This window comes from Littorina saxatilis, linkage group LG7 (assembly GCF_037325665.1).
Source record: "Littorina saxatilis isolate snail1 linkage group LG7, US_GU_Lsax_2.0, whole genome shotgun sequence".
Lineage (NCBI taxonomy): Eukaryota > Metazoa > Mollusca > Gastropoda > Littorinimorpha > Littorinidae > Littorina > Littorina saxatilis.
The window spans coordinates 26,049,194-26,063,756 of NC_090251.1; the positions used below are offsets into that span (position 1 = coordinate 26,049,194).

Genomic DNA, 14,563 nt, shown 5'->3' on the forward strand with positions numbered 1-14,563 from the left:
CCCAAAGCGCGCGCTCACACACACACACACACACACACACACACACACACACACACACACACCGGCAAACACACACACACACACACACACACACACACACACACACACACACACACACACACTGGCGTCCTCGAAAAATAAACGATCACAAATGGAAGTTCCACAATTGTATTGCTTGTTTCCCCTCTTTCCTTTTGCTTTCTATTTAATAATAATAATAATAATAATAATAATAATAATAATAATAATAATAATAATAATAATAATAATAATAATAATAATAATAAGAACATTTATATAGCGCTAAATCAAAAACTTTCGTTAAAAAGGCTTGCTCTAAGCGCTTGACATCTAAACTAAAAACGTCATTCACACTCTTTACAATGCCCCAACTGGCTTCGACGAAAGAAGGCATCGTTAATTGTCTCTGGCCACAGCACCTTACAATAGTTGTTTAATTTACGTTAGAATATCTACAGTTCTCATTCATAATCACGTAGCGAATTAAACAAATACATTAAAACCTATGTCATTGATGACATATGACTGACACTGGTAACTACATAATAATATACTCTGCGTGACAAACCTATTTTGCATTATATCATGGCATTACTTTGACCATACATGACATCAGTCATAAAGACGTTCTGAAAATATCAAGTTTGCTCCATTTTCATGTGAAATGTTAATGTGTATACACCGTCCTCACTCTTTCCTTTTCAAAGTAAGTAGAATTTACTTCAAACACTGAAAGCTTGACTGTTTAAACAGTATAATGATTTTACACTTGGGGATCTAGCACGAATGTCCATAGATATTTTTTCCCTGGTGAAATCTTATTAGCTCTGGGGCTCTAACTAACAAAATAGATATCACCCACATGGAGATATAACATATTTTATTGTGGCTCTTATTTATTAAAAACATGAAGTGAAATAAAATTAGAAAACAAACAAACGTGCCTGATCGTGCTTTACTGCAGCACTCACATTATAGTATATTATATATTAATAATAATAATAATTAAATAATAATACTATATTATATTATATTATATTGTATTATATTACCTGCTATTCCGACTTGGTCGTGTGACAGACGTTTTCTTCCACACGAGATTACGTTGATTGTCTAACGAAGCCGTCAGGCTGAGTTAGACATCAGCTAATCGAGTGAGGAAGAAAACTCTGTCACAGGACCAAGTCGGAATAGCATTTATGTCTCACAGCTTCAACAGAGGAGAGAACAAACACGTTTTGTGTACTCAAGCTTGACAAACCTAAACACAGGAGTAGCCATTGTAGAGAGATCTACTTTTTGACGGAAGTGACCCAACAACTGTGAATGACGTCTCGGTATATGTAAATGACGTCACAGTCATCGTCACAGTCTGTATCTTTTGAAGCATCGCATTCTTCACGACGTCTTTCTGTGTCTGCATCCGCGAAATATTTGTTCATTCCGAAATCTTTGTCATCTATGTCCAGAACTCTGTCCTTATAGTGTCAGACTAACAGGCCTTCTGAGCGAGCCACTTTCCAAGGGCAGCTAAATTCGCGTATGGAAACAGTACTGTCGTCTGGGATGCCGTTTGCAGTATTCTGAGCGTTGAATAATTTGTAAAGAGAAGAAACGATAACAGGAGGAGAAATAAAAGTCGTGTGTGCATTTTTTTTGGCTTTTGGAGGGACGATTTTGAGTTTGAATCCGTTCTTGCCATGCCCCCCACAGCATGTAACATACAATCTTGCACACGTTTGCTTTAGTAGTGGCAAAGAAGGAAAGCGTGTGACATTATATTATATTATATCATATCATATTCTTCTATTTTTCAAGGGTTCGCTTTCGTTATAGAAACCATCTTTACAAAAACAACAAAACACACAACAACTAAGCTTCCTCTGGCTTTACAGCAGTAGTCTTCCTAATGCCGCAATAGCGAGCCAGGGTGGCCAGGTCACAGCAGGCAAAGTAGGCCAAAACAAAGATTGTCACAGAGATCATGGTGTCAGACACTGTCTTTATTAAAACGAACAAACACAACAACTAAGCATTCTCTGGCTTCACAGCAGCAGTCTTCCTAGCGCTGCAGTACCGAGCGAGAGTGGCCAGGTCACAGCAGGCGAAGAAGACCAAGAACGCAGTCGCCGAAGAGATCATGGTGGCGGAGATGGCGATGGTGGTGACGGAGGGGGAGGTCCACTGGGAGGAACGACGACGACGGAAGCTGGAGGTGGAGCTCTTCTCCACGACGTGCAGGTGAGCTGTGGGGGACGAGGACGTGTTGGACGGGGCCTGGTACCCACACCGACAGTAGCACTGGGCGCCTGTAGACACACACAAGTATTGTCATAGTTTGAAAAGTACGATCTGGTTTAATTGTAAAAAAAGCCAACTCCTTAGCCCCCCCCCCCCTGCCCCCCCGACCTCCCCCCCAACCCTCCGTACAAAAAACCCATGAAAAACGAAGGAAAAGTGGATAAAAAGAACAACAAGAAAAACTGTGTTCGTTGTTTTGAACAACCGGTGGTGGTTTAAAAGCACGAGGGTCCCATAGCGTGTAGCTTTTACGTTTCGTCGAGTATGGACAAATGTGAGAGACTTGTCGAGTATGGACAAATGTGAGAGACTTGCCAAATCCTGGCAAATTGCTGTGGCGAAAATTGCAAGTGTAGAATTCAAACTGACGATTTTGAGTTTTGATCACCAAAACTATATCACACATTGCCACAGCCAAAAGGTAATTCAGTCGAGGTGAGTGCGTGATGGTATATATACACAAGGGATTTCGTCTAAACGCGTAATGGATGGAATTTAGTTTGGTTTATGTGATTAAGATACATTAGTTTACCTGAAGAATTGAGCGTAGTAACAATTGACGAATTTTCCCTCGTTCTTGAAGTTGGTAAAGTTCCTGGCGGGGTGGTTCCTGGTACCAGTTTTCCAGATGAGGCAGTGTCAGTAACTGAAGTGGTTGTCATATGTTCTAATCCCGTACTTTGTGGGGATGTTTCGGCCGATGCAGTCAGGCCTGGTGTAGTGTCAGTCTGGGTAGAGTCCGGCATTGTAGTTTCAGACAGGACAGTGTCCGGTAGTTTCGTTTCAGTCAGGGTAGTGTCAGTCAGTGTTGTTTCAGGCAGCGTAGCATCAGTCAGGGTAGTGTCAGTCAGTGTAGTGTCAGTCAGGATAGTGTCAGTCAGGGTAGTGTCAGTCAAGGTAGTGTCAGTCAGGGTAGTGTCAGTCAGGGTAGTGTCAGTCAGGGTAGTGTCAGTCAGGGTAGTGTCAGTCAGGGTAGTGTCAGTCAGGGTAGTGTCAGTCAGGTTAGTGTCTGTCAGTGTAGTTTCAGTCAGGGTAGTGTCAGTCAGTGTAGTGTCAGTCAGGTTAGTGTCAGTCAGGGTAGTGTCAGTCAGGGTAGCGTCAGTCAGGGTAGTGTCAGTCAATGTAGTGTCAGTCAGGGTAGTGTCAGTCAGGGTAGTGTCAGTCAGTGTAGTGTCAGTCAGGGTAGTGTCAGACAGGGTAGTGTCAGTCAAGGTAGTTTTAGTCAGGGTAGCGTCAGTCAGGGTAGTGTCAGTCAGGGTAGTGTCAGTCAGGGTAGTGTTAGTCAAGGTAGTATCAGTCAGGGTAGTGTCAGGCAAGGTAGTGTCAGGCAGTATAGTTTCAGGCATGGTAGTGTCAGGCAAGGTAGTGTCAGGCAGTATAGTTTCAGGCATGGTAGTGTCAGTCAGGGTAGTGTCAGGTAGCGTAGTATCAGGCAGGGTAGTGTCAGGCATGGTAGTGTCAGGCAGTATAGTTTCAGGCATGGTAGTGTCAGGCAGCGTTGTGTCAGTGAGGGTAGTGTCAGGAAGTGTAGTTTCAATCAGGGTAGTGTCAGGTAGCGTAGTATCAGGCAGGGTAGTGTCGGGCAGGCTTGTTTCAGCCACAGTAGAGTTGAAGACCAGCGTGCAGACAAAGTTCTGGGGTGCAACTGTCGCCGCTCCTACTGCCGTCGGCCAGAGGTCCGTGTTCTCGTACGAGTAACTGCTTGGGATAGCTGTTTCTTCGCCTTTAGGAGACATACAGAGAGCAAGCAACGTAAGGGAAATTCAGTCTGACCCAAACCACAAAAATAACAGATTGTGAAATCTTAGCAAGAAAAGAAGTTTGATTTCCACTGATTTAATGCCAGATTAAATCACATATCGATGTCGTCGTGGAATGTTGGCCATAAAACACGGACTTAGTTATACATATAATTATATACCTTGAAGTAAAAAGTAAAGGCAACATTTTTAAAAACAATACTAAATGTTCGAAATTGATAAACTTTTAAAATGAGTATCTGTGGCGTATCGAAGGTGTCAACACTTACCCGCAAAACAGTGCTGTAGCTGTCTGTGGTCTGTTCCCACTCCATCCACAGAAGCCCACACAGAGTGGGGGGTGGTATCTGGGCAGACCGCCGTGTCTGTTTTCCACTTTGCCTCTAGGCATTCCTGACCGAGAATCTGGCTAGCCTCACACTTCTCCCAGCAACCTTCCAGAGACGTCACTTCCGGATACGACGTCAGCATGGTGTTCGTTTTATGGGAATCTGGTTGGAGATCATAACTGCAGCATTCTGGACAACCACAAGAAAATAAAAAATAAAATGGTTTGACAAATCGTCTCAGTTAAGTAGGACAGAGACAGACAGTCAGACAGACAGACAGACATACACAGACTCGTCCGACAGATAGACAGACACAGAAACAGAGAGACAGGTACAGACAAACACAAACATAGACAGATTCAGAAAGGGAGAGACAGAGACCCAACGTTGTTTTCTTGCGGGTCAAATTCGCCAAAGAACAGTTATTTTAGCTGAAAGATGGTTGGCTTGATGCTTGGATGAAAGTCAAGGGGCTGAGTATATTGATGATCGAAATTCTGAATGGACGAATTGATTAGCACTGGCTATCCGATGTCCTGTAGTTTTCCTTAAGACCCTACAAACTACCATGGATCGTGTCGGAACATCACTCATGGATGGATAACTGGAAGAACGGGTGTCTGGAGAGCGAGAGGCATATATCTACACACTTACCCTCATAGAATTCACAGATAACACGATGGTCGCCCAAATTATCATCATTATTGCACGTAGAGGTTTTTAGTTTGAGCTTCCTCTGAGACATCCTCACACATGGCTCATTGTGAAAGTTGTTCGGTTCACCAATGCCCGTCGCCCAGAAGTCCATGGGTATGTCGCCAAGGTAGAATTGAGATCCCCCTCTCTCCCACTTGTAGATGTAGTCTCCGGTTCCGTTCTCCGCCTCGTACAGGCCTGTCCATACACCATTCACTCGGCTGTAGCAAGAGAAGCACATCGTTGGTTATTAATTCCATGTTTAACCTTCGCCAGTCCGGGTTATCGACTACACACGGAAGACATCGTAGGGCAGTGCGGACCCATGCTTCTCATGCACGCTTTTCCTTCTTTGGGAAAAATGGGTCCGCACGGCCCCACGATGTTTGAAGTCTAAATTTGACCTTCTTTTGTTTTTATTACTTCTCGCTGAAATTATAGGACAAAAGAGCTTTTTAGGTGCCTGAGGCATTCTTAAAAGCTCATTAAAAAAAATCCAACTAGTTTAAGAGATATTTGCAAATAAACACCTTTCTGGGTCCACACGGACTCACGACCACCGGCAAAGGATATTCTAGCAGTGTGTGTGTGTGTGTGTGTGTGTGTGTGTGTGTGTGTGTGTGTGTGTGTGTGTGTGTGTGTGTGTGTGTGTGTGTGTGTGTGTGTGTGTTTACGAATACCCTCGAACACAAACCATTATAAATCGACTGCTTGTAATCGTCTGAACGATACCATTTCAATATGTTTGCATCTTCTGACCGGATATGTGTGGTTGTTTTCCCTACAAATCCAAATTCAAGTCAACAAGCAGAAGTTGCAAACTGGCAGGGTTTTTTTAACCTTCACCGGAGCACGCTTTGGTCTACACAATCCAGATGATGTTGGTCTTGTACGACCCATACTTTCTAAAGAAGGATTCAACGTAAAAAGTATGGGTCGTACACGACCCACGCCATCCGATTGAGGATAAACTCTTTACCGCCTCTTTGTAGAGTATGCCTCGTACACGACCCACGTCATCCGAATAGGGATATACACCGTAAAATGCCTTCTTTAGTTCCATATTGGTTGTCCAGGACCTACACCATCCGGACTGTGTAGTTCAAAAGCCGTCATCGTTTATTTTTTTGTTTACAAAGAAATCCTTCAAAGATGGATCGATAAGAGTGAGACATGGATGTGTTCATGACTGAATGCGTAAGCACAATGCAAGGAATGGCCAGAGAGGTATGTGGGAGGTGTGTTTATAACCTGCCCTGTTATATAGTGCTATATGTCTTATGTAAAAACAATGTCCTGTCTGTATTATTGTTATGTACCACGCCTGAATTTCTCTATGAGATAATAAAGTATTCTTATTCTTCTTATTCTATGGTGTTTGAGGACTACATGAAGTCTCAATCAAAAACTCCCAATACTTTTAGATAGATACAGACACTTTTGTGAGGCTCTTGATCGTCCACGACCCAGGAAGAACGGAGGAGTCGGCTACTGGTGGACATCAGACGTTTCATAGCAATGAATTACATGCCATCTATGTACCAGAAAGCAAGGGATGTCAGTATGTAAACTTACCCCACATCACTGGTCACAGGCCAAGTGTTCACCCAGTGTCTGAAGGCGTTGAAGGTGAGGTAGGTGTCAGTGACGGGGAGATGTCCACCCTGCTCTCGGCAGAACTTGGCTGCCTCGTTCCACAGAAGCCAGAGGTCAGAGTACAGTGTCCATCTCACTGGGATGCTGGACGTCGATAGGGCTGTAACGATCAAATCAAGCCGTTGGTATGAGTGTCGGTCAAACAAGTACGAGACGAATTGATGGAGCGACATTTGATTCCTTCAATTCATACTTAACGTACGAGGAAATGACCACAATAATGAGTACACAAAATAAGTATAATACTAATTAAAACAATTACAAAACTCTCAAGAACTCTCCTATCATAACCACAATATCAAAATTAACAACATTCACCCTTAAAAAAAAAAGATTCATCCACGTCTCAATGTCTTATACAATACAAAATATTCTACTGGAAGATCTGCAAAAATCTGAGACAAGGAAAGAATAGGTCTGAGAGAAGGTTAAATACCACAACCGTGAGAAATACATTTGAAAAAAGAGGATTCTGAATTGTACATTTTCAAACAGATTCAACGGTTTTGTATATAAAAGAAACTAAACCAGGAAAATGTCTTACCGCTCAGGTGTAGTCCACAGTTAAGGAAAACGAGGAAAAAGATAACATTTGTTATCATCATCATCATCATCATCATCATCAACAGACATCCACGGACGTGTTCAGGTGAAAAGGGATTCAAACAAAATGGCTGTCTTCTCTAGTTTAAGCGAGAGTGCTACACAGAGGCTCCCGTTTGACTGTGAAATAGGTGAAGAACCTGTGGGGGTGGGGGGGGGGATGTTAGTGCGAGGGAAACTGTCAATGATTATTGTTAATCCCACTGCCGTTTACTTATAGTATACCGAAATGGGTGTTCTTGACTTCATACTTCAGACACAATGTTCGAAGATCCGAGATGCTTAGAACATCGACCGCATTTGACAACAGGAAGGGAACATTCAGCGTAACGGCAAGTTTCTGGAACACACTTTGGAATTGTGTGATCATGCTGGCTCGAATGGACAGAACGGATGTGTGGAATAGATCTGACCACTTGAACGTGAAGGTTTGGAGTGTCATAGTCGTGGTGTTTCTCGAATCAATCAAGTGTCAATACATCGTCGTCACGAGAAAGTCTGCACTTCAAAAACGGTTTGTGGTGTATACAAGCACTAGCCGGTTAGGGTTGAGGTATTTGATCTAACGATCTGGACATGCAAAACTGTAAATTTTGCTCTCACACACACACACACACACACACTACACACACACACACACATAATTATGCACACACACACATACATACACACACACACACACACACGTACGCACGCACGTACACACACACACACACACCCACACACACAAACACGCTAGCACGCACAAGCACGCGTACGCACACACCCGCACGAACATTAGAAGAGAAGACCGCAAACACATAATGAAATCGAATGACAAAAGTTTATTTGAAGGTAACATTTGTTTCTCTTGGCAACCCCATCACTTTTCTTGTCATCTTCTTAATTTTGTTTTCAAAATATCCGTGGAGCTTAACTTTTCCACACTACTAAATCATTGAAAAATGGCTCCTGCTTATTTCCTGTTAGGGGACCTGAACGGTTAGCCAGCACCTATCCAGTTTGCATTAATTTCAAGTAAATATTCAATAGTTTACCTGTCTTACTTTTTACCAATATATAGTAGAGCAGACATGACATTAGAGACTCTCAGTTTTGCCTTTCAAACAGTATAAGCTAACAGCGGGGAATCGAGCACAAACAAGCCGCTCCTAGTATTTGCCCTTTCGTAACTCGTACTATCATTAGCCCTGAGCCAGATCCCTAAGCTTCCTCTGGCTTCACAGCAGCAGTCGTCCTACTGCTGCAGTAGCGAGCGAGAGTGGCCAGGTCACAGCAGGCGAAGAAGGCCAAGAACGCAGTCACCGAAGAGATCATGGTGGCGGAGATGGCGATGGTGGTGACGGAGGGGGAGGTCCACTGGGAGGAACGACGACGACGGAAGCTGGAGGTGGAGCTCTTCTCCACGACGTGCAGGTGAGCTGTGGGGAACGAGGACGTGTTGGACGTTGCCTGGCATCCACACCGACAGTAGCACTGGGCGTCTGAGGACACACACAGGTATGGTCATGATGCATAGAATGGGATCTGACTAGAACGTAAAACAATACAACAGCAACAAAAGAAAGCGACAACAGAATCAGATTGAACAATGTGGAAAACAAAGGGCGAAGACAATCACAGGTATGGTCTTGAAATATGATCTGATAAGAACGTAAAACAATTCAACAACACAAGAAGAAAAAAAAGAAAAAAGCACAGCAACAATGAACAACTTGACTAAATGTAAAAATAATGAAACATGGACAATAGATGAGAAACAAAAATACAACCTTGTTATATGGAACAACTTGTAGTCTAAAAGCTTGATGATTCACTGAGTCACCCCATTCTGATTACATCGCTCAACGGCTATTGCCAGTATATCTCTCTGACCGGACGCGAAACTCCTGCGCGAATCTATCAAAACAAGTTATCTCCCATATGTTGTTTGCGAGCCGTGTTCGCGAGACGAAAATAATTGCAGATTGGCCGACTTCGACAGTGATCTCCGTTCTGCTCTTCACAGTTATGATAAAGACATCGTTATAAGCTCAAAACAAGTAGAACATTTGGGACTGCTGCCGGAAGGAGACCGTAATATATGGTTGCATCACTACAGAAAAAATCGTCTGCTTCAGCGAACGCCAAAACCAAACATTGATTATCACGTGACACTTAGTTGTGCCATATTTAGAGTTGTTTGCACAGTAAATACGGCCGCGAAAAAATAGCTCCCTTGAAACTGTCTTACATATCAATTCCTTTGTAATTTAAAAATTACACAACACCATGAAAAATCGTTATCGACGATCGCGAATCTGCTTATATCCATAACACATTACAAAAAGCTCTAAATATGTTAAAAAAAATTCGGTTTCCTTGCCAGACAAGGAAACTCAAGGCATCAGGGAGAGAATGAGCCGAACTCATTTTGACCTGAAGTCAGGATGTGAGTCACCCATCTTCGAGTATGGACATACATACACGGAATTTACCCTCGGCATAATGCTGACGAAAGTGTTTAAATGTCGTGTCAAAACACTTGATTTTCAGGTGTAAACTCTAGCAATACAAGCAGATCACGTACTGAAATGACGAAGGTGCAACGACGCACGCGTGCATGTATACTTAAACGGTGACAGAATCAAACACATACATGCATATATATATATGCAAGGAAGCTTGTGGAAAATGGTAAGGGGTATAGGGTTTGGGTTTGAGCGAGAATATGATAGATAAGACAGATTCAAAACTCTGCAAGTTGATGTATTTGACTATAAGAAGCAAAACCATACCTGACGAATTGAAAAGTGCATTCTTTGACGAATTCTCCTCTCTCGTGCTTGTAGTAGCTGTTTCAAAAGGAATATCTGCAGCTGTAGAGCTCTCCGACTCAACCCCAGTAGTCATGGCTTCAGAGTGTGTACGCGCTTCAGATTTGAAATCCTTCCCAGAAAGTATTCCGGTTGTGGTGTCAGGCAGTGTTGTTTCGGACAGGGCAGTGTCAGGCAGTGTCGTTTCAGTCAGGAAAGTGTCACGCAGTGTAGTTTCAGTCAGGGCAGTGTCAGGCAGCGTAGCGTCAGTCAAGGTATTGTCGGGCAGTGTAGTTTCAGTCAAGGTATTGTCGGGCAGTGTAGTTTCAGTCAAGGTATTGTCGGGCAGTGTAGTTTCAGTCAAGGTAGTGTCAGGCAGTGTCGTTTCAGTCAGGGCAGTGTCACGCAGTGTCGTTTCAGTCAGGGCAGTGTCACGCAGTGTCGTTTCAGTCAGGGCAGTGTCAGGCAGTGTAGTTACAGTCAGGGCAGTGTCAGGCAGTGTAGCGTCAGTCAAGGTATTGTCAGGCAGTGTAGTTTCAGTCAAGGTATTGTCGGGCAGTGTAGTTTCAGTCAAGGTAGTATCTGGCAGTGTCGTCTCAGTCAGGGCAGTGTCACGCAGTTTCGTTTCAGTCAGGGCAGTGTCACGCAGTGTCGTTTGAGTCAGGGCAGTGTCACGCAGTGTCGTTTCAGTCAGGGCAGTGTCATGTAGTGTAGTTTCAGTCAAGGTAGTGTCAGGCAGTGTAGTTTCAGTCAAGGTAGTGTCAGGCAGCGTAGCGTCAGCCAGGGTAGTCTCAGGTAGTGTATTTTCTCTCAGGGTAGTGTCAGTCAGTGTAGTTTGAGTCTGGGTAGTGTCCGGTAGTGTTGTTTCAGTCAAGGTAGTGTCAGACGATGTAGTTTTAATTAGGGTAATGTCAGACAATGTAGTTTCAGTCAGGCTAGTTTCAGACTTTGTATTTTTAGGCATTGTAGATTCAGGCAATGTAGTTTCAGTCAGTGTAGTGTCAGTCAGGGTGGTTTCAGGTAGTGTCGTTTCAGATTGTGTAGTTTTAGACTGGGTAGTTGTAGGCATTGTAGTGTTAGACGGTGTAGTTTTAAGCAATGTTGTTTGAGAATGGGTAGTGTCCGGCAGTATCTTGTCAAGTTTGGTAGTTTCAGGCAGGGTTGATTCAGCCGGAGTTGTTTCAGCCAGGGTGGTTTCAGCCCCAGGACCATTGAAGACCAGCGTGCAGACAAAGTTCTGTGGAGCCACTGTTGGCGGCCCGATGTCAACGGCTTTGTTTTGTGTGTTCACATACCAGTAACTACTGGGGGTGGAAGATTCTTCACCTGGAAACGCACAACAGATCGACACACACACACACACACACACACACACACACATACACACACCCACACGCACAACATGCACACACGCACACACACGCACCCCCCACCACACACACACATGCACACCACCACCACACTTTCTGGTTGCTTTCTGCGTGAAATGTTGGAATTCTTTACTGAATTAATTTTGTAATCGATATATACGTCAATTTGCGAAATTGATTTCTGCTTTTCACAGGAACCATCCTTCCTGTTGAATTTGGACACGTGTCTAGGGGGAAAAGACGATTATTTTTTATCACGTGTGAGAAACATTTAACCACACACAGGCACATTCACACACATTCACGCACACAACAACAACAACATCAGCAATAACAACAACAACAACAACAGCAACCCCTTGTTTTTTTTTTTTAGACTGTTGAACTTTGGATTGTGAGCAGTCTTCTTATCATAGTAGGTGGGTTCTTGTATACTGTATCTGTCGCTAAGTAGCTTCGTTGATAACATTACTATGACGGGCGCAGTGGCGTGGTGGTAAGACGTCGGCCTCCTAATCGGGAGGTCGTGAGTTCGAATCCCGGTCGCTGCCGCCTGGTGGGTTAAGAGTGGAGATTTTTCCGATCTCCCAGGTCAACTTATGTGCAGACCTGCTAGTGACATAACCCCCTTCGTGTGTACACGCAAGCACAAGACCAAGTGCGCACGGAAAAGATCCTGTAATCCATGTCAGAGTTCGGTGGGTTATAGAAACACGAAAATACCCAGCATGCTTCTTCCGAAAGCGGCGTATGGCTGCCTAAATGGCGGGGTAAAAACGGTCATACACGTACAATTCCACTCGTGCAAAAACACGAGTGTACGTGGGAGTTTCAGCCCACGAACGCAGAAGAAGACGAAGAAGATAACATTACTGAAATATTGTATTTTCATTGATTACGTGGGCAGTGTTTACTTGCTATAGCTATATAGGTCTTATGAACTGCACCCATACACTCGCAAACTCACCAATGAAACAGTGTTTTAACTGTTTGAACTCTGTCTTCAGGCCATCAACAGAAGCAGACACAGCGTGAGAGGTGGTGTTCGCGCAAACAGCCTGGTCCGTGTTCCATCGTGCTTCCAGACATTCTTCACCAGGACTCTGGTTATCCTCACACAGTGCCCAACAGTCCTCCAGCGTCGTAACTTCCGGATATGTCGTCAAAGTAGTATTCGTTTTTGCGACGTCTAGATGGTGGTTGTAGATGCAGCATTCTGAAAAAAAGAAAGTAGTTAACACCTGCCAGAAATGAAAACAAAATGTCATTGTCTTTGACAACCGTCTACTGCTTTTGCACTGTACACTATAGCTCAGTCGGTAACGCACTGCATTTGTAACATGTTTGGTTGTTTTGGCGTGTGTTCAAACCGATGCAGGTAAAACGGTTTGTGTCTTCTTCGTTTGCGTTCAGTGCAGACTGCAAGCAAATGAAATCATGTGCAAACGCATGGACAAAGACCGATGAGTATGATGCAAGAAGATTAGCTGAGTTTCCATCGAAAGTCTGGGGAATGGAAAACAAACATTGCACACAAACTGTGATGCTGCCCACATGGCATGCAGGGTGAATAATTAAAACCGCATATCATAAGGTGAACCTGAGTTTAAAACAATACCAGACAACGTTACTATAATACAGCTCAGAAAGAGAACGATTAATACCTTGAGACGGCATGTAGGTATCCGGAGAGTCAAACATTAAGGCACAGGCACAGATATACACAATATTGAAGAACACACACACACACACACACACACACACACACACACACACACACTCACACACACACACACACACTATATATATATATATATATATATATATATATATATATACACACACACACACACACACACACACACACACACACATACACATACACATACACACACACACACACACACACACACACACTCGCACACACACACATACACACACATACTCACAGACACACAAACACATCCACTGAAACCCATACCTTCGTAGAATTCGCAAACCATTCGGTGCCTTCCGAGTAATTTCTTTATATTCTCACATTGAATTGTTTTGATTCTAAGCTGCGTTTTGTCCATCCTAACGCAGGGTTGCGTTTCAATCATGTTTGGTTCGTTTATGGAACTGTCCCAAAAAGAATTGGGAATGTCTTCCAAGGCAAACTCCGAGCCTGCCCGCTCCCACCGGTACGCAGTGTCACTGGAACCAGCGTTTACCTTGTAGAGACCTGTCCACATGTCCTTCTCTCTGAAAGCCGGCACAGATTGTTTTGAACACCATAATTATGCAGTTGCAAGTTTATTTTGTCATAAGTGCCACACGTTTGGTTAGTTTTGGTTTTAAAAGTGTGTGTGTGTGTGCGTGTGTGTGTGTGTGTGTGTGTGTGTGTGTGTGTGTGTGTGTGTGCATACATATGTTTGTGTGTGTGTGTGTGTATATATATATATAATATATATATATATGTATGTGTGTGTGTGTGTCTGTGTGTGTGCCGTTATGTGTGTGTGTGTGTGTGTGTGTGTGAGTGTCTGTGTGTGTGTGTGTATGCATGCGTGTATGCGTGTGTGTATATGTGTGTGTGCTTGTGCGTGTGCATGTGTGTGTGTAAACTATTTCCTGAATTAATTTTCCAAATCGACATACGTGTCCGTTACAACATTAATTTACGAACGAAATTCTACCACGTAGGTCACGGGAAACCATTGGTAAAGACTTCGTGCTGCATCAAGAGATCACAGAAACAGGGATTGATCCGCGCTGACTCACTGGATAGCGATTTTGAAACTCGATGCGGGCTTTGAAATGTTTAGTGTATCTTTAAGGAAAATGCTCTAAATCTATGCAAAATCCTACTTAGATAATTATGAGGTGGTGAATATGATCGTTTACACGGGAAGACAAGTATCTTTACACAAACAAAATCAGATACTTGAGGAATTCAACAACAACAACAACAACAACAACAACAACAGCAAAAACAACAAACCCTTCTGGTTCTTTAGAGTATTTTGTGTGTGGATTTCTATTTTTATTTT

At 43.4% G+C, this 14,563-nt stretch overlaps 3 protein-coding genes across 3 annotated transcripts; all 3 read right to left on the minus strand.

The window, feature by feature from the left end:
- Window positions 1-214: 214 nt before the first annotated feature.
- Window positions 215-3,329, minus strand: LOC138970318 (uncharacterized). The gene is made up of 2 exons (XM_070342795.1): window positions 2,855-3,329; window positions 215-2,330 (listed from the first exon to the last, which is right to left on the minus strand). Exons 1-2 carry the CDS (start codon window positions 3,066-3,068, stop codon window positions 2,050-2,052), a joined length of 495 nt encoding a protein of 164 aa, XP_070198896.1. The 5' UTR covers window positions 3,069-3,329; the 3' UTR covers window positions 215-2,049.
- Window positions 3,325-5,323, minus strand: LOC138970163 (hepatitis A virus cellular receptor 1-like). The gene is made up of 3 exons (XM_070342652.1): window positions 4,352-5,323; window positions 3,517-4,045; window positions 3,325-3,331 (listed from the first exon to the last, which is right to left on the minus strand). Exons 1-3 carry the CDS (start codon window positions 4,551-4,553, stop codon window positions 3,325-3,327), a joined length of 738 nt encoding a protein of 245 aa, XP_070198753.1. The 5' UTR covers window positions 4,554-5,323.
- Window positions 5,324-8,183: 2,860 nt separating this feature from the next.
- LOC138970319 (mucin-22-like) lies at window positions 8,184-11,555 on the minus strand. The gene is made up of 2 exons (XM_070342796.1): window positions 10,144-11,555; window positions 8,184-8,850 (listed from the first exon to the last, which is right to left on the minus strand). The coding sequence occupies exons 1-2, from the start codon at window positions 11,540-11,542 to the stop codon at window positions 8,570-8,572; spliced, it is 1,680 nt and encodes a 559-aa protein (XP_070198897.1). The 5' UTR covers window positions 11,543-11,555; the 3' UTR covers window positions 8,184-8,569.
- Window positions 11,556-14,563: the final 3,008 nt, after the last annotated feature.